The sequence below is a fragment of the Mus pahari genome, chromosome 2, assembly GCF_900095145.1.
Source record: "Mus pahari chromosome 2, PAHARI_EIJ_v1.1, whole genome shotgun sequence".
In the NCBI taxonomy this organism is placed as follows: Eukaryota; Metazoa; Chordata; class Mammalia; order Rodentia; family Muridae; genus Mus; species Mus pahari.
Window position 1 is genome coordinate 162,657,486 of NC_034591.1, and position 26,040 is coordinate 162,683,525.

The following is a 26,040-nucleotide window of genomic DNA, read 5'->3' on the forward strand; positions in this document are numbered from 1 at the left end:
AGAAGAAGAAGAAGAAGAAGAAGAAGAAGAAGAAGAAGAAGAAGAAGAAGAAGAAGAAGAAGAAGAAGAAGAAGAAGAAGAAGAAGAAGAAGGGCCTCCACAAGCTTATGCATTTGAATGCTTAGTGGCTTAGTGGGATTAGGAAGTGTGACCTTGTTGGAGGAGGTGTGGTCTTGATGGAGGAGGTGTGGTCTTGATGGGGGTGAACACTGCAGTTTCAAAAGCCTATGCCAGTGTCTCTCCCTGCATACTACCATGCTCCCTCCTATGATAAGAATGGACCAACCCTTTGAAACTATAAGCAAGTTGCTAATAAAATGTTTTCTTTTACAGGAATTGCCTTGGTTATGGTATCTTTTCATAGTCATAGAACTGTGACTAAAACAGTAGTGGACAACTATAATTTCAGCATTTGGGAGGCTAAAGCAGAAGGATTGTTCCAAGTTCAAAGCCAACCTGTGCCACATGGTCTGGGTGACAGCTGGAGTAGTAGGGGTGGTGGCCTGGTTAGGATTTGGTTCTGAAGGGCATTTGCTAAGTGATTTGGATATAACTTTAAGCCTGATACAGGAATAATAATGAGGTGGCAACACTGTCATCATCAACAGTCAAACTCTATTCTGATGAAGAGCTATGAAATCTAAGACACTTCAGATCCCATACATTTTGGGTAATACTGGGCTATCTCATACCACTTTGTTCCTCCTTCAGTTTGGAGGCACTCATTTCTAGCTCCCAGGAATGTAGATGCTACCAAGATCATCTCTCATCTCCACAGAAACCTGGGGCGTAGTGCCTGGCTGGTAAAGGGGTGTTTAGATTGATGTCTACACAGGACAGCTCTGAGGAGCCAGCCCCACTGCATGTAGAAGTCCTCAGGGTCAGTGAGCCTGATGCAGGTCACTGCATCCCCACACCCTTTCCACCGTGCTCTCTGCTTCCTTCCTGTGTTTATGAGAGTGCTCTGGACAGATTTCCTGCATGCAAAACCTCTGCCCTGGAGTCTAATCCTGCAAATCCTCATCTAAGCTAGTCAAATGAAAGCGAGACACAGGGAGGAGGGGACACAGCATAAAACTGCCAACGATAAACAGTGACGACTTCATTTTGAAACTCGGCTGATGAATTGGCCACAATTTCACTAAAATTCAGAATCTTTCTAAATAATGTTAATTCCTTAAACTTTATGAATATGAGACACATGTATATGTGTCATGTGTGTATATGTATATATGCATGTGTGTATGTGACGTTTATGTGTGTAGTATGTATGTATCTATGTATGTAGATTAAGAATGTAATTTCTTCTTGGTTCATCAACAGGAAGAAACAAAAATAATTTCAAATACTTCCTTGTGGTAATTTGAAAGCTCTTTAGACCCACACAGATAAAACACCACACCAACCAAAGAAATCATCTTCCTGAGGCTAAACCTAGCTAACAAACTCTAGTAAGATTTTAACTCTTTCCAGAGACACAAGACAGACACAAGGTGTCATGATCACAAGAAAGACATTTGAAATTTTCCCTCTGGGCAGACTGTAAAGCTTTTAGAAACACTCGTTGACTCCTGATATTTAATGATCAAACTCCAGCAGCATATAAACAGCATTTTAAAGGAATTAAGGAATTACAATGAGCTAGTGCTCACACACTAGAGGCATCAAGAATGGTGGTTGATTAGACATCTTAGGTTTCCTCAGAGCTGAATGACAACCATGCTTCTGTAATACTTATTCCTCTATTAGTTCATTTCCCACAGACAGTCATCTCAATGTAATGGGATCTCCCTGAAGAATTCTAGTCATCATATGTAGGAGGAAATACAAAGAACTACGTCAATGGGCTCTGTTCTCTGCCAAGTCTATTCTATACACTGAACAAACTGCAATAGATTTTAGTTCAATTCTTCCCTTGTATTAGACAATCAAATAATGGGTAGATGTATTATTTCCTTTTCTTGTACCTGTGGTAAAATATGTGGCAGAAGCAACTTGGCGGGGGGGGGGTAGGATTTACTTTGAGAAGATAAAAATGTATCATGGTAGGGAATAAGGCTGCTTGCTCATACCTACCCCAAAGGGTAATCCTGACACTCAGCCAGCTTCCTCCTTTCCCCTTTCCATTCAGCTAAAGACCCCAGCTTGTGGAGTAGTGCCAGTTACATTCAAAGTAAGTCTTCCCTCTTTGGAAACACCCTCACAGACACACCTAGGTGTTTCTTAACCAGTCAAGTCAACAATGGAAATTACCCATCACTTTGGACTTTTCTTTTATACAAGAGAAAAATTTAGTTGGCCTGATACTTTCTGTGGTAGTTTAAATGAGAATGACTCCTATAGGCGCATATATTTCAATGCTTGATCCCTAGCTAGTGGAGCTGTTTGAGAAAGATTAGGAGGTATGATGTCATTGGAGGAGGTGTGTCATTGGGGCAAGCTTTGAGGTTTCAGAACCCAACGCCATTCTCAGTTAGTTTTCTCTCTGCCTTGTGTCTGTGGATCAAGATGTGAGCACTTAGCTACTGCTTCAGTGCCATGCCCACCTGTCTGCTGCCATGCTCTGTACCATGATGGTCATGTACTTTCCCTTTGAAACTGTAAGCACCCACAAAACTGCTTATTCTTTAAATTGTCTCAGTCATTATATCTTAGCACAGCAACAGAAAAGTAATTAAGACAACTCCCCATGAGCACACACCCCCTCCAAAGAAACAAGGCTATTGCCACTGCTGTTGGTTGCTCACTATAACTAGATGGTAAGTAAGAGCCTATTGATGCAGATACAACTTTGGTTGCAGCATGTGGAGAGCTTAAGCTGGAACTGTCCTGAAAACTTCTTCCCTGTAAGTTAGATTTCTAAGCTTCAGAGATGCTATCTAGGCTGTTGGGGGAGAAAACCCCACGAGTGGAATTATGCTGCGGTGAACTCTGCACACAGTACTGACTGACTTGCCAGGCAAGATGTGCTCACTCGTGCAATAGTAGCCTAAAGGATATGGGTGTAAGCAGTCACTTTAGACTGACTTTAAGAGTGTTTACACAGGAAGGAATTCATGCCTGATACTATGAACCTCATTACAATGTCTGCCCGAGTGGTTTTAGAGTAGACATCATATCATCTGTCTGCATTACTGTGACTGTGGTGGCAACACTTTACTGTGGGTTTACAAGGGAGCCATTTTTGTAAGAAGAGCTGTCTGGTGATAGAACCCTGCACACTGTCAGGGATGATACCTCTACGTGATGAAGGTTCCGTGGAACCTTACCTGATAGAAGAGTCTTAGATCTTCCTTCTTTCCTTCCTTCCTGTCTCTCTGTCTCTCCCTCCTTTCCTCATACCATTCTTTCTTTCCTTGGGAATGAGAATGAAAGTCAAAGCAATTCTTTACCATGTAGCCCTGGCAGGCCTACAACTCACTATGTAGACCAGGCTGGCTTTGAACTTCCACTGGCCCTCATGCTTCCGCATCTCACATTCTGGGATTTCAAGTGTGCATCACTTTGCTCAACCTGTAGTCTTTCTGATCTGCCTGGACAAAGGCAAGCTTTAGTCTCTGTCCCAGGTGCTGGTTCTGACCAACAGGGTTTGACAACATGAATTTAACCATGCAGGAGATTTAAACAGGGAAAAGCATATCCCATAACTACACCCTTGTAGTAAGACCGTGCTTCAAAAAGCCTGTTAATTATGCCACCAGATCTCCAGACAGCCTCTAAACCTCTAAGTGCATGTGTAGGATGAATACAACGCAGAGACTCAGCCCTATACTCCCAGAGCTAAACTAAATGACTGCTAATACTCAGATGTGTCTAGTCAAGGTTTTTTTTACTTATAATATTCACTGCCTTGAAATATTTTACAAAAATAAAATATAAGTGCGAGGAAAAGTTGTTATTTCTAAGGAAAGTAGGTAAAAAATAGAAATACTAAAAAAGGTTTTGTTCAAAATGTGCCATTGATTTGTGAAACAGCTGTAAAGGATTAGAGAAAAAAAAATCTCAGAATGCTTGAATGTAAGTGTTTTAAATTTTGATTCTTGTCTAAAATAACTAAACTAAGATTAAGATTACTTATGGATGGGCACCATCATTGCAAAGTCTAATTGGCAGGTTCTTAAAGGTTTTTTTGTTTTTGTTATTAGAAGCCCAGTGAATGGATACACATTTGAAACTTCAAGGCAAAATAAAGTACTGAGGAGTGTTCTTAAGGCTGGGCCTGTGGTGTAGGCCGGTAATTCCAGCTATTCAGGAGGCTGAGGCAGAAGGATTGAAGTTCAAGTCTAACCTAGGCAACTAAGACACTTGTATAGTAAAGCGTAAAAGGGTACTGGGGGGTGGCTAAGGGGAAATAAGAGGGAGAAAAAAGGGGGAGAAGAGGGGAGGAAAAGAGAAGGAAGAGGAGAAGGAGTCTGTTTCATAGTTCTCTACTTTTAACTCACTTGTAAAACTAGTCAGCAATCAATAAACACCCAAATAGCCTTGCATGAACTCAACATCTTCTGCACATTGTTCAGGCAGGGCCAGGTGTTGCTTGGAAATTGTTAGGTGGAAATGACTGTTGGCAGGCCTCTCCTATCACCTGCCATGGAACAGCAGGACCTAGTCCTACATAATACAAAGTTAAAAAGCTTTGGAGGTGAATATGCAATATATACACCCATGTTTTCTGATTCTCTCACGTGGGAATCTGTGATGGCTATTCCTGGTTGTCAGCTTGACTACATCTGGAATGAACTACAATCCAGAAATAGAGGGCACAGCTGTGATCCAGATCTTGAGGCTGGAAGACACAGGCTCTTGACCCAGATCTTGACATGGGATGACACATGCTTTTCATCCAGATATTGAGGCACAGTTGCCAAGGGCCCAGGCAAGGCAGTATATGCCTTTAGTCCCAGGAGACTGAAGCACGCAGATCTCTGAGGTCAAGACCAGTCTGGGATAAGGAAGTTCAAAATCCAGAGGTGGTACTAACCTTTAACCTGGGCTACATCTTCTTCTGGAGGCCTATATCAGGACACCGTAAGAAGGAAGGTTCACTCTTTTTCCCCTGTTTGCACTTACTTGCCAGCACATCTGTGGGAACCTACTTCCTCAGGATTTCAGCTTATACAGGAGACCAGCTGGAAACACCTAGCCTGGTTGGACTGAGAAACTACTAGATTCTTAGACTTCCCATTCACATCTGCCATTATTTATTTAGTTGGACTGTAGACTGTGAGTCATTACAATAAATTCCCTTAATAGATAGAGACATTCCATAAGTTCTGTGACTCTAGAGAACCCTAACTAATACAGAATCTCAGGTTTTAGTGTCAAAACTGGAGAGGTGATTCCTGCAGAAACACAAAGCTAACACTGGCAAGCTTGGCTTTTGTTGAGGATGTAAGGCAAGGTTTCTGAGGTGATCTGCATATGAATGAAGTGGCTCCACAGTCCCATGCACTTGCACTTGGCCCCCAGATGGAGAAGCTGTTTGAGAAAGTTGTAGAACCTGTTGGAGGGAGCCTCACTGAAGGAAGTAGGTCACTGGGTGGCCTTTGAGGTCTACTGCCTGGCTGCACTTCCCCTCTGCTCTCTGCTCCCTGATAATAGATAAGTTCCATTGCCTGTGGGGTTTACATGGTCATTTCAGTAGTTCGTGTGTGTGTGTGTGTGTGTGTGTGTGTGTGTGTGTGTGTGTGTGTGTTTGTGGGGGGGATTGCAGAACTGATCCAAACCCCAGTGCCTTTAATTTGCTGCTTCCCCAGTCCCTTCTTCCTTGCTGTGGTAAATAAAGAAAGCATGAGATACTCTAGGGTTGAAAGAGAGGGAGGGTCACTGGGGAGGAGACGAGTCCCTGTTAGCAATTCCCAGGATGAAACCGCAGTACTGAAGTATGGGCCATCTTCCAGTCACCAAGGATAAACAGCTGCCAAGATGATGAATGGTCCTGGGATTTTCCTCTTCTGTCTAACACAAAGAGTGGCAGCTTACTTTAAAACAGAAAATAAAACACTCATATCCGCTGACGGTCCACAGCAGAGTACATACTAAAATGAGATTTTAAATCAGAAATATTTAGAATCCAGGTTGAGAGCATTAAATAATTCACTAATTTCAACACTGGATTTATAGCTTTGATTATCTTTTCCCATTCTTCAGGGTGTATATTTCTTCTAGAACCAAACATTTATTTTTATTGTTTCACAGGAAAGGAGCAGAAACTCCAAACTGGCTACTGTTATTTTGTAGAATCAACTGCCAGAGAATTTAATGTAAGCCTTTGGCCCAGCTGTGGACTAAGGTCACATTTACTTTTCTATCTGAAGCTGACAGAATTTGTAAACATGGTGGTAATCCTTCTCTGTTGCACCAATACTGTTGGACAGTATTGGTTTTCCTTCAAGAATGGAAGAGAAACCATAAAACATCAACTATTAAGGTCAAGCATACTTTATGTGTAACAATGGTGGAATATATCTTCCTTTTTCTGTTTTGGCTTTTTTGAGACAAGGTCTCAAAGGCTAGTTAGCCTTGACTAATTGGAATTCCTAGACTGCTGAGACTGTTTCAAAGCAAAGTGTACAATGTCCAAGAAATGGCACCCGAGGTGGCCCTCAGGCCTCCATAAAACATGCACATACATACACCCTACCAACATACACTACATAAAATATGGATATGAGAGACCTAGAGCTTTCTATATACATTCTATTAAAAGTTAGCATATTCCTCTTCAAACTTACCAGTGTATTTTTAACAAGAAACTCCTGCTTTACATGTTTGCATCCAGCTGAGTTTCACCCCACTGTGTTATATGTAGCAATGCCAATTTTTTTTTTTTTTTTTTTTTTTTTACAGTATGTTGGAATATGGAAAAAGCAGGAACACTGAGGGAGTGCATCTGTGGCAGACTTGAATGCTGAGCCCAAAGACTCCAAGGGCAACCCAGTTCACTGTCAAGAGAAAAGACTACCCACACACCCTGGACGGGGGTGGCACGAGCAGGCCCGGTCACAGCACAAAGCAAAGGCCCTCTGTGGTGCTTACTTGAGGGCGGTTCTGTAGTGGTAGATCGCTTCTTTGTTCCGACCTTGGTCTTTTAGGAAATTGGCGTAGTTGTAATGAACCTTGGCATTGTGGGGTAGAGTCTGAACTCCAGACCTACAGTGGATATTAAAAAAGAAAGAAAACAAAAATCACACTATTGTCAGACTCTGTGTTTTACTCCCAGCTTTAGGAAGCTGCCTTTGCATGTCCACTGTCTTCATCTGAAACAAATTTCTGAATTTTGTGAATTATATGAGTGACTACAGGGAAGGAGTGAAGGCTGTAGCTAGGTGTGCACACTTGATAACACCTCGACTGAGGAGAATACAATGTTCTCTGCAGGAAGACATGAGGACCCTGCTCTCTGCTGGAGATTCACTGGGAGCTTGGTAAGGTGCCGTCATCATTGCTGAGGCTTTTTGTTGAGGGCATAGCAGAACTTAACTGCAGACATGACGGAGCAGAACAGAACCAGGGCACAAAGCCTTCAACCGTCCAGGCCAGCCTTGACCTTCCAATGTAGGGAGCAACAGGCAGAGGATCTGATATAGGAACACTGTGGTAAAGTTAGACCCCACAGAAGATGACACAGACACTGTCCCTTGCTGAGTGATCCCAGCCTCAGACAAGCCCTTCTCTCTCATGCCTAACTCAGGTGAAGGCTTTTCATCTATAGACAGAAAGAGAAGTAGCCTAAGTGATTCTGTGTGTGCTATACAACGGTACTGGAAGGCAAGGTGAGATGGGTTTCATAAAGTAAGAAGGCACAACCCATAACAAAACTGCTCCTTTGAGGCATGAGATGAAATTTAACATACGGTGTCCTTGCTCTGAACCTTCTTTCCACATCTGGCTTCCTCCCACATCTCGGCTTCCTCCAACAAGGGAGTGTGTGTGTTGGGATTGAGGGAGGGGGGTGGTGTCAGGGGGGTAGGGAGGGAGATGGGGCAGAAAGTAGGGCTTTACTTTATAACAATATAATGATTACATGCCTGGGTCTAGAATGTATGGTTTGCAGTAAATGCAGCATCCCAGAAGTCTGATGGCTTAAAACAACCAACCAGTCTACAGATACAGACAGATACAGAACGCTACAGTCACTCAGTGCCTATGTGCAGCCCCCTCAGGACCAGACTGTCCAGAAGCTGAGATATAAAATGGCTGCAGAGTCTGTTCTTAGAACCTTATAGGGCTGAGGACATGTGGCCAGTTAGCTAACAGGGATAATGAAACAAACACTCCTGGGTGTTCACAGTGAGCTTAGCCCAGAGCAGACACAGAACTTCCAGAAGGCAAGCAACTAAGCTGAGACTTTGAGGATAAAGAAAAGAACTGGGTTAGGAGCTAGAAGGAGGCAGTGCGATGTCCTGAGCAGAAGTGGTCTGAATGTGAGATGCCCCTCACAGCTCACAGTGAGGATGCTTGGGAAAGTTGTGGAGTCTTTAGAAGGTAGAGGCTAGCTAGAGGAAGTGGGTCACTGGGTGGGGGGTGGTGGTCAGAGACTTGAGTTTTGTAGCCAGGTCCCACTTCCTATCCTTTGTTTCCTGACAGGGAAATAAGAGTAGGGGCATTGGGGACATGGAAGCTGAGAGAGACTAAGAGGCACTTGATCACTGAGAGACAAGGCTGAGAGTAAGGAGATCAAGGGCCTGGTGATCAAGCAGGAAACCCTGGGCTTCGTTTGAAAAGCAGTGGAGGAGTCAAGGCAGGGTTTGAAGAACAGAAATGAGACCAACAGTTGAGTGAGGAATGCAATGGCTGCTTTGTGGAAATGGACTGCAGGCAGCAAGGCCTTCTGGGAAAATGCTCTGGAAATTGAAGAGGAGAGCAGGAGGAAGCAGGGTGATAGGAGGGAGGAAGAGGGAGAGGGAGGCAGCTGAGGCAAGGAGATACAGGAAGCAGGTAGGAAGGGCAGGATCTATGATGGAACCAACCTTACACCCACAGGCCAACTCGGTTTTTGTTTTTCCTTTCTTCATTCAGTTAATCCTTCCTTTTGTTTTCTTTCTTTCAATAATTTGAGATTGAGAGATGACTGTTGACTGATGGATGAGATTTTACAAAATTAATACTGGCATATACAGTCTATGCTAACTTAAATGATACAATCATTTAAGGAATAATTATTTGTAATTAATGGAATGAGGATTTTGAAGCATCAAAAGCCTTGCTTAATTTACTGAGATAGTCTCTTCTACCAGCCATAATGAAACACCACAGCTTAAGTAGCTTAAACGAGAAATTCCTTTCTCACAATTCTGATGATTAAATTCTAAGGTCAAGTATCTAATCGGCCGCTGTCTGGGTAGGCTCTGCTCTTAGTCTGTGAACGTCTGCCCTCAGGCTGTGTCCTCCCATGGCCTTTCCTTGTCCATGTGCCCAGTGAGTAAATTCTCATGTCCTTTTCCCATAACAGCAGCAGACTTGGGTCAGGCCTGATCTCAATAACTTCATTTATTAGCATTTCTCTCCATATTCAAACTTAAAATACAGTAAAGTTGTAGGCTGAGGCATCATCATGTGAATGGAACTTAGGGAACTCAGCCTATAAAAGTCACACAGCCTTTGATCCCAACCACAAGCACATAACAATTATCAATTAGCAAGTAGGGACATGTCCAAACACCACATGGCTGAACCCAGATGCTGTTATCTCTCATCAGATGCTTGTCTGTAGCTGAGATCACAGGCTCAGGGGGTCCCAACAGGGTCACCCCAAGCTCTGAAGATAATAAGAGAAGGGTGGGACCAGGAGAGAACTGGCTTGCCATGTGCATCTGCTGCATAAACATGACCTGAAGACCAGACAGCAGATAAGAGAGGCACAGGGCTCAGGCACAGGTGTCTGGGCCTGGAGCCTGTTCCTTCTCTTGAAGGGAAGCGGTGGCAGGAGGGAGGACAGGACAGAGGCCTGTTTGGAAAGAAAACCCTGGGACTTATTTTGACTAAAGGAGAATGGTTGATGAGGATGAGGAAGAGTGACAAGATGGGAAACTGCTTTGAGGCAACTGAACTCTACCATGCCACCTCTCCAAGATGAAATTTCCATTTAATTTTTAAATATGAAGAGATAATATTAGTAGGGAAATTCCATGCACTATATAAAACCCACTGGGGAAATACATTAGGACAAATTTTGTTAAAAGAACAGCCTCTTTACATTTAGTCTCACTGAAAGCCCCTTGTATCAGAGTATCAGTCTTACTTCCTGTGGCTGCTTACCCAGGGACACACTGCTGGACCGCATGACTCTATTTTCAATCCCTTACAAAATCTCTATACTGTTTGTATAATGGCTGGATTTGTTTGCATTCTCACCTAGAGTTTGTATGGGGTCCATGTAACTAAGCCCTCAGCTACACTTATTCCTGGCTTGTTTAAAGCAACCATTCTATGGAGCCCAAGCTTGTCACGAGTCAAAATCCTGCTTTATAATTCTAAGAGCATTACACCCAGGTATAAAAGCCTTGCAGTCTGATGTAGCCACACTACCCTGCAGATTGAAGTACCCTCCCTTCTTCAGTTCTGCTTTTGTTGGCCTGTGTTCACTCTTCATTGTGCTTTTCAAGAAATCATTGCCAGGGTCAGTATCAAATAGCTTCCCCCTTATTCACCATAATCAAGATTTGGTAACATAAGGCCCATGAACAGATGAACAAATAAAGAAGTTGTGACTTTGATATACAATAAAATATTATTCAGCTTTACAAAAAAGGACATTGTGCCATTTGTGACACATGAGTGGGCCTAAAAGACACATACAGGAAAAATGCTGTGTGCACAAGAATTTAAACCCACAGAGGCAGAGAGCAGGATGGTGGTGAGTGAAAATGGAGAGGGAGAAACAGGGACAGAGTGTCCAATCAAAAGATCCAAATCCAGTTAAGTGGGAAGATCCTAGAGTGCACTCGGGGAACCTTTATTAAAGCACTATAATCGTGTTTATTTTTATCATGTCAAATAAGAGACTTGAGAACCGATAAAGTTCATCACAAATAAACTGGTGTGGGTGTGCACACTTGCTAAGTGCTGAGGTCACAGGGGTGTGCCACCACTCAGCATTTTGTTCTATTTTGCTATTAAAGACTTATTTTTGTATGTAGTGCCCTCAGAGGCTATAGAAGGTCTTCTGATCCCTGTAACTGGAGTTATATTCCCTGTAACTGGTTGTGAGCTGTCATATAGGTGTCAGGAATCAAACCCAGGTACTCTGGAAGGGCAGCCGGTGCTCTTAACTGCTGAGCCAGCTCTCCAGCCCTTACTGCTCAGTGTTTTAACACATGCATTTCACGCCGGGCCTGGTGGCACAGGCCTTTAATCCCAGCACTCGGGAGGCAGAGTCAGGCGGATTTCTGAGTTCGAGGCCAGCCTGGTCTACCAAGTGAGTTCCAGCACAGCCAGAGCTATACAGAGAAACCCTGTCTCGAAAAAAAAAAAAAAAAAAAAAAAAAACACATGCATTTCACACGTCTCTCATGCCTTTCATTTGTAGATGACTTGAGAAATCAAAGAAATTGGGAGGGGAGAGACTAGCCACCTTCATCAGATATCTCTCCTGGGCTTTAAAATATTGATTTATTTTGTTCACATTGCTGAATAACAGGTTGGTAGAACCTAGATAGAGACCAAACATTAAGACATCGCCAATGGCAGCCAGAGCGTCAGAGCAAAGGAAAGGAGGAGAGCTGTGTTTCTCCTCAGTTCTGAATCCTGTTTTGGCCCCAGATTTCATACTGTACAGACAGGTAGTGCAAGGTAGACACTTGCATACCACTCATCATCAACCAAACCCTGAGCCAAGTGCCCACCTACCATGGGACACAGTCATCATTTCATTCTAGGGCAGATGTTAATCACTCTATCCTGTAATACAGATGAAGAAATTTCAACCACAGTCAAGAACTAGTTAAGCTCATTCCTAAAGCTGGTTAGTATCTGATGCTGAGGACCCCAGTAACATTTGCACTAGGCCACTTCCAGCCCTTCAGGGAGTCCTCCTTTCTTAGTCTGCCTCCTCTCTGTCACCCAGTACTTTTCTCTTCTCTAATTACAGAACATAGAGCACAGCTATACTCTGAGAACTTTACACAGCGTTTACTGCAAGGCAGACAATATAAGAGGTATCTCTCACTTCTTATACTATACCTTAGATGATAAACACTGTTTTTCTGGATTTTCAATGAACTTACATAATTTTCTTAAGAGCAAGCAGTTAAAAAGGTGAACTTACATGCTGTCAGAAAGTTTAACTCTAGACATCACTTTCTGTCACTCACCCTTCCTACTTCAGGAGCCAGCAGTGAAGTATCCAAGTGAGATCACCATTATTTCTCACAAATGAAGCCACATACCAGACTGTCTGGCCTTAAAGAGAAAAGATTCTACAAACCTCCAATTTTTCCCAGGACTTAGTGTCAAAGTTTTATTTAAAGTATCAGTTACTTTGATTGCACTTGACACAAAAATTCACCTGATCTTCAAAGGTCTCCCAGTCCAAAGTTCCTTTCAGCACAGTTGTGGAATGGTTGTTTTACTAATCAAGCACTCTCTCTATACTTCCACCAAAAGGGGCAGAAGGTTCAGGATGCAAGTCAGTGTGCTTTCTGTTTTGTTCCTGTTCTCCTCCTCCTCCTCCTCCTCCTCCTCCTCCTCCTCTTCCTCCTCATCACTTGAACTGCTGGCATCAGCTGCAGACAGCTTGAGTCCTAGCTTATTATCTTTGGAGCATGTGCCTCCTTCCACTCCCACCACCTATGTAAGCACCTAGGTTTGGTTAAGCAGTAAACGTCAGTAGATGCCACTGGCAGAATGTGGCTTTATCCAGGAAGCATGTTTGACACAATAGCAGAATTGTTGGAAAGTGTTTCATAAAACATCACCTATTAAAAGTGAGAGAAATAAGATTAAACCAAGACACCATGAGGAAGTTCTGTGCCTGAACTTCAACAACTAGTATTCCTGAAATGACCCCAGACTGAGGAAAGAGGAGGGAGGGAGCTCTGTGTTCTTTGAGAACCTCACTAAATGAGGAGGGCTGGGGAAGAGCCCTGGGGTTCTTTATCTATCAGGTCTGTGAAGAGAAGCTGTATTAAAACAAACAAAAGGAAGAGACTTTGTCTTTAGTGCTGTAGCCCAGGGTAAAATGTTAATGACCTAGCTGCTAACAGCCCTAATGGCCACACTAGGTCACCCCAAAGTGAAGCAGCAGGGCTGGTGTTGCAGGACATCTGATCACACCATGAACCCCATGTGCTATTTACTGAGAAAACAAACAAACAAACAAACCTGTTTATAGTTGTGGTTTGGCTTAGCACTAGGCATGCACCTTTAGTCGCCTGGCTGGAATGCAGACACATTCTTAGCACACACCTTCATTCCCAAACAATGAAGATAAAGTTAGTTTGTAGAAGGAAACTACCATGTTTGAAAGTGAGGTCTGATTGAGTGGCAAAGTGCCAAATCACAGAAAGATTTGACAGAGTAGGATATGCCTAACTCTCACGAGAAGAGAGAGGGAAGGGAAGCCACTTAAGAGAGAGCAGCACAGAGAGAAAGAGGAGGCAGTTTTGCCAGGAGAGTTATAGAGAGATGAGCTGCAGAGAGAGAACAAGCTAGACACAGGTGAAGACAGAACGGGCCAGGGAATGATGGAAACAGATTGCCAGAGTTTGAGGTCAAGTACAACAAAAAAGTCTGGGGCTAAGAGAGAAGCCAGAATGAATCAGTCAGCTTGGAGAGGAGTTTGAGCCAGAAGGGCTGAGTTAGCCAGAGTTCAGAAAGAACTAGAAAAGGTGAGTGTATTCAGCAGTAAGTCTCAGAGACGGAAGTGGCTCAGCAGTTAAGAGCACTGTCTCCTCTTACAGAGCACCTGTGTTTGATTCCCAGCATCCATCCACATAATGGCTCACAGCCACTTGTAACTCCAGTTACTGGGTATCTGATACCCGTGAGCACCAGACATGTAAGTGGCATGCAGACAGACATGCAGACAAAATACTCATACACATAAAATAAAAATATAATTTAAACTTCATTTAAAAAAGGAAATGAAAGGGCTTGGAGAGATGGTTCAGTAGTTAAGAACACTAGCTGCTCTTTCAGAGGACCCAGGTTCAATTCCAGCATGCCCATGGCAGCTCACAACTATCTGTAACTTCAGTTCCAGAAGATCTGACACTCTCGCACAGATATACTTCACACAGACATACATGCAGGCAAACACCAATGTACATAGAATAAAAATAACAAATAAATTATAAAAGAAGGTTAACAAGCAGAAGGCCCCAAGTGAGGATGCTTCAGTCCCACTTGTGAGGGAGAAGAAAACAATCACAGGAAGCAGAATGAGGGAGGAACCTGGTGGAGGAGGGGAGGGGAAGGGGAAACATGATCAAATATTGGGGGGAGAGACAGAAGCTCTGAGGGCCAGCAGAATGAATGGAAATATGCAACCAGGGTGGGGGGAGGGTCTAGAGACCTGGGAGGTGAGAGTCTCTCAGGACTCAAAGGAAGGACCTTAGATGAAATGCCCAACAGAGAGGAGAGGGAACTCATAGAATCCACCTCCAGTAGAAAGACAGGGCATCAAGTGGACGGGTGGGGTTGCCATCCCACAGTCAAAAATTCTGATCAGAATTGTTTCTGTCTCAAAGGACTGCAGGGACAAAAGTGGAGAAGAGACTGAGGGAAAGGTGGTCCAGTGATAGGCCTAACTTGGGATCTACCTCAAAGGGAGGCTCCAAGGCCTGACACTATCATTGATCTATGGCGTGCTTACAGACAGGAGCCTGGCATGCCTGTCATTCGAGAGGCCCAACAAGCACCTGACTGAGACAGATGCAGAGACTGAGACCCAATCATTGGACTGAGGTCTGGGACCCCTTTGGTTTAATTAGGGAAAGGCTGGAAGAAGCAGAGGTGGAGGGTTACCCCATAGGAAGATCGACATTCTCTACAAACCTAGACCCCTGAGATCCCTCAGACACTAAGCCAGCAACCAGGCAGCATACACAAGCTGGTCTGAGCCAGCCCCCCCCCCCCCCCCGCGCACTCCCCCATACATATACAGCAGAGGACTGCCTGGTCTGGCCTCAGTGGGAGAAGACCTGCCTAACCCTTGAGAGACTTGAGGTTCCAGGGAATGGGGAGGTCTGGTAGGAGAAGGGTGTTTGGGGAGGTGGGATATCCTCTTGGAGACTGAGGAGGAGGAATGGGATGAGGAACTGTGTGAGGGGGGAACCTGGAGGGGGGCAGCAGCTGGACTGTTAAAAAGTAAAAGTAATAATAAAAAAATAGAAGTAGAAGGGTATCAGTTTGGAAGAAGGTGGTCACTGGGAAGAGGCAAAGGCTGACTAGTGAATGAATGTGGTCAAATGCCTCATGTCCTTGCAGAGTGTCAACACGTAACCCGTTATCATGCATGGTGAAAAACAGCTTTATCCTGCAGCAGTCCCTCTACAGGAGCCAGGTGGGAACAGCACCATGTTGATGATGCACCCACACAGTCATATGAAGTCAACAATGTTAAATTATATTGTTAGGTGGTAAGACCAGACATATTTTTTCTTTCTCCTTTCTTTTCATTTTTCTTTCTTTTCTTTTCTTTCTTTCTTTCTTTCTTTCTTTCTTTCTTTCTTTCTTTCTTTCTTTCTTTCTTCCTTCCTTCCTTCCTTCCTTCCTTCCTTCCTTCCTTCCTTCCTTCCTTTCTTTCTTTCTTTCTTTCTTTCTTTCTTTCTTTCTTTCTTTCTTTCTTTCTTTTGAGATACAGTGTCTTATTATGTATCCTTGGATATCCTGAAACTGTCTGACCTCAAACTCAAAGGGATCTGCCTGCCTCACAAGTGCTGGAATTAAAGGTCTGTGCCACCACATCTGGCCTCAGACACATTCTTTCCAAAAGGTAACCAAGCCTAGTGAAGTGAACATTTAACTCATCTATCCATCCATTCATTCACTCCTCCACAACTAATAGTCATACTCTGGGATAGGCTGAAAGCTATAGGTTAACATATATAAGTATATGTAAATTACCCACATATATGTATTACACATACATGTAAATATGTACATATATGTGGGGAGCCACAGCCCCTGGGTCCGCACCCCAACATGGCGCCTACAGGAAGAGAGTTCTTATAATAAACAAGTCCTTATTTGGCTGCTGCTGCTATCCCTGCTGATCATTGGCTGAGCTCGCTCACCTGGCAAAGCTACATTGCCTGGTGTGATTGGTCGGCGTGAATGCATATATCTTGGGCTCTTCCCGGGGTTCGAGGGAGATGAAGAAAGAAGCTTGCTGAATAAACTGCTGTTAGAAGAACTGGTGGTTGCGTCTTCCTTGCTGGTCAAGAGGGCGCAACACATATACATATATACAATTATGCACATGTACATATATGTATATGTTTATGTATATAAATATAAATATACACATTTATATAAGTATATACACACAGAACATATACTATACACATACACACATTAATATACACACTCGCGCATGGATAATGCTGGGGCTCTAAGCCAGTATGCTTGGTAATTCTGGGATGTTCCAGAGAGAGCTACAGCCTCGCCTTCCTGCCGTGTGCTCCCCTCCCCCTTGAACCTGGCTGGATGATGAAATGAGGCATGTAGATTCCATTTCGGTGACTGATTCTACAGCCCAGCTTATCAGTAGCTATTTCTACCAAATACACAGACCTAGAATCTTCTTAATCTTATAAATCCACTCAGAATGAGTTCATGTTAAATTTCATTTAACACCTTTTAAAAATCTAAAATTAAACTCCCAAATAAAATTGTCTTTCATTCCCAACTTATTAAAAAGCGATTTTCTATGACACACTATCACAACCATGCTACTTCATTTGGAGACAAATCTGTTATCAATGAAAGAGTGGGAAGAGATGTACATTTACCTGTTTAGTCATACCTGAATAAGGACTCTCTTGACAGCCAAATTTCATTCTGCTTCACAGTTTTCCAGGAAAACAGCAGCAGCAGCAACACAGTGGACGCCATCAGGGAGGTGGCCCCGCACCGGCTCAGCCCAGCACAGAGCTTACTCAGTCCATGCACAAACAGAATGCAGTAGCCCATGCTGGAACAAAGCAAAGGAGCAAGCTCACTGAGGGTGAGGTCACAGTCGGTTCGGAAGTCCCTGGGGGCGGGGGTGTTGCTGTGGTGGGAGCATCAGTGTGGGGGTTTGAATTAAAATGGCCCCTATAGGCTCATATATTTGAAATCTTTGTTACCAGGGAGTGACATTATTTTAAAGCATTAGAAGGTCTGGTCTTGTTAGAGTAGGTGTGGCCTTGTTGGAAGAAGTGTGTTTCTTGGTTAACTTTGAGGTTTCAGAAGCCCAGGCCTGGCCATCTCTCTTAGTCTATATATTAGGACATAGCTCTCGGGCACTGTCCTAGCACCCTGTTGGCATGCCACCATGCTGATACTTTACTAAACCTCTCAACTGTAAGCAAGCCAGCCCCCAACTAAATGCTTTCTTTCATGAGAATTGCCTTGATCCATGGTGTCTCTTCACAGCAACAGAACAGTAGGGCCATAACAAGGTCCTCTAGATTTTATTCTTTCCTACATTAGAACTTGTTTGTAAAAGAATGTTAAATTTCAATTATCATTGTGTGAGTGTGCTTCTTGTGTGGAGATGAGAGGACAACTCTGTGGAGCTGATTTTCTTCACATGGGCTAGGGATCAAGCTCTCATTCATTATATTTTAATGAACATTATTTATATGACTATTTCAGACACCACAAACTGATCAGTGAATAAACAAGACCATAGTTATCCTGGAACACAGGAGATGAAACAGTAAGTGAATGAGCAGAATAAATACAGAGCATGTGTTATAATACACCAAATGAGAAATCCAGCAGGGGAAGGATGGGTATTTCAACATGGATGGTCAAATAAGAACCTGCAGACATTTGAGTAAAGACCTGAAATGCATGGGGCACATGCCATGCAACCCTTTGCATTCTCAAGCTGGTTATCTTCACTCTCCTCTACACAACGCAGTCTGCTAAGGGGTAGGGGCTATCATCTTCATGGCCAGCAGCTTCTATATTTGACTCAGCAACATCGCTTCTCTGTTACAGGTGCCATGGGCTCATAATCCAAGAAGATGGTAGTAAGTATGGTGATGAAAGATGTTGAGTTAGGTCAGACATCCAATGAGCAGAGGAGCAGTAAGACTAACCCGGCCAGGAATTCAGACTTGGGACCTCGCCCACATGCTGACTGACTGTAGAGTTTTTGATATAACTGTGTACCCAGTCTCACTTACTCTCCTCCTAGCTCTGCACGTGGGACCTCACTAGTTGTGGGAGCCAGAGCTGCCTATGACAGAACAGCAGGAAGGAAGAGGATGGAATCCCAACAGCCACCCAGCAGTGCACTGAGCGTGGGCAAACAAGAAAATGAAGACAATGACCAAAACCATCACCAATTTGTATATCTGATTATTCACGGGCACTTCCTCTGTGCCTGGCAATGTGCTAAGTGCTTCTTTTGAGCTTTCCACAGCATTTTCAGGGCAAGGATCGCACTTTGTATATGTTATCTAACATGAGCTTAAAATCCTCTGTGCCATCTATGTCCTGAGTGAAGAAACCAAAACCACCGATGAGTTAAATAACTTATCTACAGCCCCAAAGCTACCACTCAACAATCCAGAAATACAGACTTTGACAGAGTGCTAAAATTCAGAGGCTTGCAAATTACTTCTCTAAAAGGGTAGCCAGTAAATGGTATAGCTGTTTTACATACTGGGGCTCACAAATCATTATCCCCCAAGTGCCTGGACTTACCTGCTAGACTGAAGCTGCAGCCTCAAGGTCTCTCTGACTTCTCCTATCTCACCCTCCCTTTCTCTTTTTTCTCAATCCTGTCTTCTCAGAAACACATGGAAGAGCTTTCTCGTTCCTCTATCTACCTAAAGACTGCATCTACAAAATGGAAATACAATGCCTGTCAGCCCCCTAGGGATGCAACCTAAGAAACTGAACCCAGTCACCACAGCCACCGTCTGCTCTTTGTGGCCTCACTGGCCTTTCCTAAGAGGAGAGTGCAGCTTTGACCTTCTCTGAGCTGAGTTACTGTGCTCTCTGCTGTACATCAATCTATTTATTTGCCTTGTCTCCTGTCAATCTACTTATTGTAAATTCCTTTTACTGGACACGAATAGCCAGACCTTTGGAGAGCAGAGGATAAGTTCCCTTTATCTCTATGTAGGCCATCATGCCTTTGCCATTTCTCCTTCATGTTCTGTTTGTGTGAAAGCAGGCACATACTATGTAAATGCACAGGTGTGTCTGCGGACCAACAAAATGTATTTGTAAAAACAGTAGAGAGCAAGACCTGACCCATGGGCCACAGTTTGCTGACCCCTGCTCTGTGAGAATGAAGAATCCTCTATATCATTTGGCATACATTTTTTGTATCAAGTAACATGATAAATTGTTTTTTTTCCCCAAAGTCCTTGAATTGACACATGGTTTCAGAAATGTTAAGCCACAGAGAATAACCTCTGCTAGGATTGCAATTTCTTGAGAACTGTTACATTCTTTCAGATCCAAACACTGCAGTGACTTACAGACTCCTCCATTCTGAAACTTCATCCTTCAACATCTGTTTTAGTGCAGTTCCCAGTAGCAGTCAAAAGAAACATGCTCTCTCCATTGCCAGGGGCAGGATGAGGCCTCACAGAGAAAATGGAAAATCAAGCAAATAAGAACCTACATGCTTTTGTTTCCAGGGAGATGGAACCTGAGTCTACCTTGCTCTGGTTACCCTGGTTAAGGATCCTCTGGGCTGCTGACTAGAGATTTCTATGCATGGCACTCAGGAGCCCATATAAACCCAGCACTGGACAAAGTCAGAACCTGCAGAGCCACAAGACAATAGCTCAAATGTGGGAGCATTTCACAAACCTACAGAGCCATAAGCAAATGGCTGTACTCATCACTAGGATTCATTTTCTTCCTTTCTCTCTTTCTTAGGAGAGGGAGAGGGGGAGGGGGGGAGAGAGGGGGAGAGGGAAGGGAGAGGGGGAGGGAGAGGGAGAGGGAAGGAGGGAGAGGGAGAGGGAAGGGAGAGAGGGAGAGAGGGAGGGAGGGAGAGAGGGAGAGAGAGGAGGGAAAGGTATACACATGTGGAAGTCTGAGAACAGCTTCTGGGAGCAGGCTCTCTTCTCCTACCATGTGATTTACAGGAATTAAAATCAGATCATCAGGCTTGGAGGTGTTATTGGACTTAGGGTCACAGCCAGATTTTGCAACCCATCTTTAGTAAGCCAATACAAAGGCTAAATTAATAGTGAACGTCAGAAGAAAGAGATTTAATCAAGGTGGTCACGCTTGGAAGGACTTGGGAGGTAGCTAGGATCACAGGCTTACCACCAATACAGCTCAAAGCCTACCGTTCAATCTTTGTGAACAAGCTCAAATGATCCATTGAGATTATCTATAGATAAAACTAACAATACAAGGGGGACATAGCCCTTTAATTTTATCACCTTTAAATTCTCTATAGGGTCTAAAGGGACACGCCCTTTACTTCTTTCTGCTTCATTGATGTCTCTTCTCACAAGACATCTCACAGTAAGTTTTTTTGTTTTTGTTTTTTTTGTTTTTTTTGTTTTTTTTGTTTTTTTTGTTTTGTTTTTGTTTTTTCAAGACATGGTTTCTCTGTCTAGCCCTGGCTGTCCTGGAGCTCACTTTGTAGACTAGGCTGGCCTCAAACTCAGAAATCCGCCTGCCTCTGCTTCCCGAGTGCTGGGTCACAGTAAGTTTTTATTCCCATCTCATGGGTGCTATCCCCCATGTGGTTCAGAAGGAAAGCCCAGACATACTGAGCTGAGAGCTGCAGGTAGCTGTGTCCCAAGCCATTGATGACTATTCAGAAGCTGCAGCTTCTAAGAGCACCCTTACTTCTGCCCTATTTTTTCTCCATCTCAAATATTTAATGGAAAATTCTCCAGAAGACTACATTTATTTGGAGGTGAGAGTTCAATCAATCTAAGCAGAGTGTCCCAGTGGCCCTGCTGAGCAGCTCCCTGGCCCCTGCACCAGGTGCTGTGCTAAGTTGAGATGGAAGGTTTCATCATGAGTGACTGATGAAAGACTGCTGTGTCATTTTCCAGTGTGGCCTCAGAATGACCAGGGACAACTGCCATTGGTTCCCATTCTGATAACTGACACGATTCTTCCTTAGGCCTTGGATGATACAATATGTCCTTCCTCCCTCACAGTTCATCTAACAGCACTAAGATTTATGAGGCCTTTCCTGGAAATAAAGCAAGTGTCTGATGTCGGACAAAATCCTTGGTCTACATCTCAACCTTGATACTTGTTGATCTTGGTCAAATTATTTAAATTCACCAGCTCTTATTTCCTTCCTTTGTAAAGGGACATGATTTAATGCCACACATGCTCGCGTCACATTAAATAATAAATGGTAACATTAAGATTCTTGTGCTACAATAATATTAAAAGTAGGCACTTAGTTTCTGCTAAACAAAGATCTGAGCATGTTCTCGGTCACAACAGTTGTCTCGGCACCAGGCTCCTGCAATCACAGCACAGTGCTGAGACCTCAGGCGATTAATAAGGTGAGGGTGTGAAGGGTCCCAGGTACAGACCATTTGAAACTTCAGGATGAAGGAAAGGGAACTTCTGAGCAATCAGAGAATGAGAAACAGGATGAGTCCAGGAGGAGTAGTTTAACCACTTGGTGGCTTAGCTGTGTATTATGGGATTACTGCTGCCTATACCTGCTTCAAAGGAAAGCATGAAATAATGTAAACAAACATGTTTCAGAAACTGAATAAAACAGGAGGAGCCACATTGCCATGTAGACTCTTTTCCTACCTGTGAATGCTTTTGCTGTATTACTCATTACTCTTTGTGATGGTTTGTATATGCTTGGCAGGGAGTGGCACTATTAGAAGGTGTAGCCCTGTTGGAGTAGGTGTGTCACTGTGGGTGTGAACTTTAAGAGCCTCATCCTAGCTGCCTGGAAGCCAGTATTCTGCTAGCAGCCTTCAGATGAAGATGTAGAACTCTCAGCTCCTCCTGCACCATGCATGCTTGGATGCTGCCATATTCCTGCCTTGATGATAATGGACTAAACCTCTGAACCTGTAAGCCAGCCCCAATTAAATGTTGTTCTTTTCAGTTGCCTTGGTCATGGTGTCTGTTCACAGCAGTAAAAACTCTAACCAAGACAGAAGTTGGTACCAGGAGTAGGGTATTATTGTGACAACCTGATCATGTTTTGAGGAGGTCTGCGGAAGAACTTTGGAACTTTGGGCTAGAAGAGTCATTGGGTGTTAAGAGCGCTGTGGGATGTTCTGTAAGAGCTTTGAAGATAATGTTGAAAACAATGCAAATGAAGGAGGCCTGGTTTGTGAAATTTCAGAGGGAAAATTAGACTCTTATCAGGGCCGTTGATATTTTGATTGTGAAGGTTCTATGGTTTTGGTTACCTGGGGCTAAAAAATCAGCTGTGATTAACAAGATAACAGAATTACTAAAGTGAAACCTTTGCATTACTAGGACAATTGATGCTGGTTAGCTGGAGCTAAGAAATTAGCAGTGATTAAGAGAAGACCAGCATCACTAAGGTGAAATCTTCTGGGAAGTGTTTCCTGAGTGTACAGAGAAGCTGTGTTCCAGCATCAACCACAGTTGTACCTTGTGTTGGCAGCCAAACTCGATAATGTATAAGAGTCACTCAGGTGGTCACTCAGGTGGTACTGGTTTTGAAGGCACAAAGGGGTCATGAAGAACAACTGATGCTTGGCACTGTGAGAGGCCAGGAGAGGCCAGTGGTGAAGGTGTAACCTCAGTGGCAGTTGAAGGCCCAGGACTGAAGAGCCTTCATGTAGGGAAGTTGAGATTAGTACTATAAAAAGAGCCTATGAGAGGCTATTTGTGAAAGAGCGGTCCAGTTGTAGCAGAAGACAGCAGTGTTTTGGAGATGCCAGTACCATGAGATGACCACCAAGCAGCAGCAGTGAAGTGCGGGCAGCTGGAGCCTAGAGGACGAGGTGTGTGCTACAAAGGGCAGAGCTGGAGAAGTGACCCAAGCCCTTGAAGGAGCCCAGAAAATTTTAAGTGGATCCTAGATATTGGATGGTTGGAGTTTGCTTTTGTTTTTGATTGTGACTGTGCCCCTTGAAATAAGAACGTATTTTAGTAGAGCCCACAGTTAAGAGACTGAATTATAAAAAGACTTTGAATTTTAAAAGAGATGGAAAGCTTAATATGTGAAGACTGTGGGACTTTTAAAGTTATTTAGATCTTGGGAATCAATAAGAAAGTATGGATTGTGGCTTACCAGTGATATGTTTGTGTATCAAGTTGACAAGGGGTCAGTTGTACTGGCTGGTTTTGTGTGTCAACTTGACACAAGCTGGAGTTATCACAGAGAAAGGAGCCTCCCTTGAGGAAATGCCTCCATGAGATCCAGCTGTAAGGCATTTTCTCAATTAGTGATGAAGGGGGAAGGGTCCATTGTGGGTGGTGCCATCCCTAGGCTGGTAGTCTTGGGTTCTATAAGAGAGCAAGCTGAGCAAGTCAGGGGAAGCAAGCCAGTAAATAGCACTTCTCCACAGTTTCTGAATCAGCTCCTGCCTCCAGGTTCCTGCCTTGTGTGAATTCCTGTCCTGACTTCCTTTGGTGATGAACAGCAATGTGAAAGTATAAGCTGAATAAACCCTTTCCTCCCCAACCTGCTTCTTGGTCATGATATTCTGTGCAGGAATACAAACTCTAAGACACTCTACATGGTTAAAGCATGTGATTAGAGCTATAGATAAACTCAGTTTATTAAAGGCCTCCTTAATCAAAGCATCTGATTTACAGGACAATTCCAACCATTTTAAGAACACTCATGAAAAATATCCTTAAAATTACAATCTCACCTGTACAGTAGTATTTGCTTTAAGTATTGGATTAATCTATGGTATATGGTGTAAATGTCATACAATGTAAGACAAACAGGTAGTATGTGAAATATATGTGGTCATATACTTATATTGACATTCACATACCTCAGAAACAAACACATACATAAATATTCCCTTATACAACTTTGGTATTGATATGTGTCCCTAACAAGCTCACATTTAATACATTTTAAGCATACGGGGGTGACTCACATTCTTGAACTTCTGCCTTCCTAATTCATGCACAGTTTGTGCCCTTTCTGCTCATCCAGGCTCTCCTGCAGTGGCTGGGCAATGTACTTTCTAGAATGGAAGAACCACAACCTGCAATGCAGGTGACAGTCAACTGCCTGTGATACACTGTCTGAGAGAGTTCATCAACCATTGTTGCTTCATAAATTCTATGGAATTTAAGGGTTTTCTGTTTTGTTTTGTTTTGTTTTTTATTTTTTTGAGCCTTCTACTATGTCTTTTTATATAAAATGCAAAAAGATATCCATAAAATTATATGCTTCTCTTGGAGTCAGAATAAAAGAGCAAAATTTCTGTTAAAGAATGACTTTAGCCCCAGACTCCCTTGCCTGCTCAAACATGACATGCACAAAAGTGGCATTTATCAGAGCAAGAAAATGTTATTTCAGTGTGTTTTGATGGCAAAACTCTAACCCCAGGAGCCAAGCAAATAGCCAAGTTCTATCTCTTTTATCCAAAAATGTCTGGCAGCAAATAAGAAAAGGGCCTTTTCTGGGTTAGCCTGGAAGGAGAACAGAAGCCATAGAGTTTGAGTGGCTTGTGCACTGTTAATCACAAAGGAGGAAGATAAAAGGGCACTGTGAGTCAGGCTCCATCTGCCTTTTTCTAGTAAAATGGACAAATCAGTCCCTGTAGGCGGCTGAACACAGACAAGTTTCTAGGAAGCCAGACTGGGCTTCTCTGTGGTCAGGTAGGAGCACCAAGGTCAATGGTTCCATGACAAAACCAGCCCAAACCAGCGCACAGAGGGTAGGAGGCTCGCTTTCTCTAGGAACACTGACAGCCAGGCGTCCTTTCCTCCTCCTCATTTCTCTCTCTTCCCTTTCTTCTTTGATCCCTTTGAATTATTAGTGAAATCAAGGTTTCCTTTTGTGGGTCCCCAGTCCATAGGAGTGGAAAGGAAACTCAAGAACACTTTCATTGGAGTCTGGGAGAAAAACAATAGGGTAGAGAAGCTTCAACCCCAGCAGTTTCCAGAAGGAAGGGTATGGGGGAGAGAGAGAGAGAGAGAGAGAGAGAGAGAGAGAGAGAGAATATCATTTGAAAGCAAGTTAGTGTGTATGCGTGCACACGTGTTGCTTCAGACAAAGTGAGAAATCCCAAAGTGTCAAGGAAAGTGTGTGCAGGCTTTGAAAAGAGAGATAGAAAAAAGAAACGAAAAGTTATACTTCTATGAGTCACTCAGAAAACCATGCACGTTTAGCAGAACTATATGACAGGGGCTCTGTGAGTGACTGAACAGGGCTAGTGTTCTGGGGAAGGACAAGTGCATTATCTCATTAAAGCAATAATTATTCCTTCCATTTCCTTAGCATGGCTTTGGGCATCACACTCTTCCTGAGGGGTGGTCTGCTGGTGGGGTGACTGACAGGCCCAGCTACATTCACTTTTTTTTTTTTAAGCTGCATTAACTCTAAAGAGAGGATACAATAATGTAAATTTTCTAATCTTTGGAGCCGATCAGAATGTCATGTCTCCTTTGAGGGCCAGAGGTAGAATCTACTCTTTTAACCAGGCACTAATAGCATTCCCTTCAATAACCCTCTCCCTGGGCATCCATCCACAACAGCTTTAAGAGTGTAACAGATCCTCAAGAAATGAGACCCTAGCTGGGTATGGTGCTGCATGCCTTTATATTGGTAAAGTACATGGCAAAGTTGAAGCAGGCAGATCTCTTTGAGTTCAAGGCCAGCCTGGTTTATATGCTAAGTTCTAGGCTGGTTATTGCTACATAGTGATACCCTGGAGAAAGAAAGAGAGAGACAGAGAGACAGAGAGAGAGAGA

The 26,040-nt window shown here is 43.4% G+C and overlaps 1 protein-coding gene across 2 annotated transcripts in view; it reads right to left on the reverse strand.

The window, feature by feature from the left end:
- Positions 1-26,040, reverse strand: part of Tmtc1 (transmembrane O-mannosyltransferase targeting cadherins 1) — a 214,994-nt gene that overhangs the window by 55,751 nt on the left and 133,203 nt on the right. Inside the window, exons 10-11 of one of the 2 annotated variants that reach the window (XM_021190283.1) lie at positions 16,967-17,134; positions 7,036-7,149 (exon numbers count right to left, since the gene is read on the reverse strand). In XM_021190283.1, the coding sequence (XP_021045942.1) occupies positions 7,036-7,149; positions 16,967-17,134 (282 nt within the window). The remainder of the gene's footprint in view (positions 1-7,035; positions 7,150-16,966; positions 17,135-26,040) is intronic. The other variant, XM_021190284.2, reaches the window with a different exon arrangement.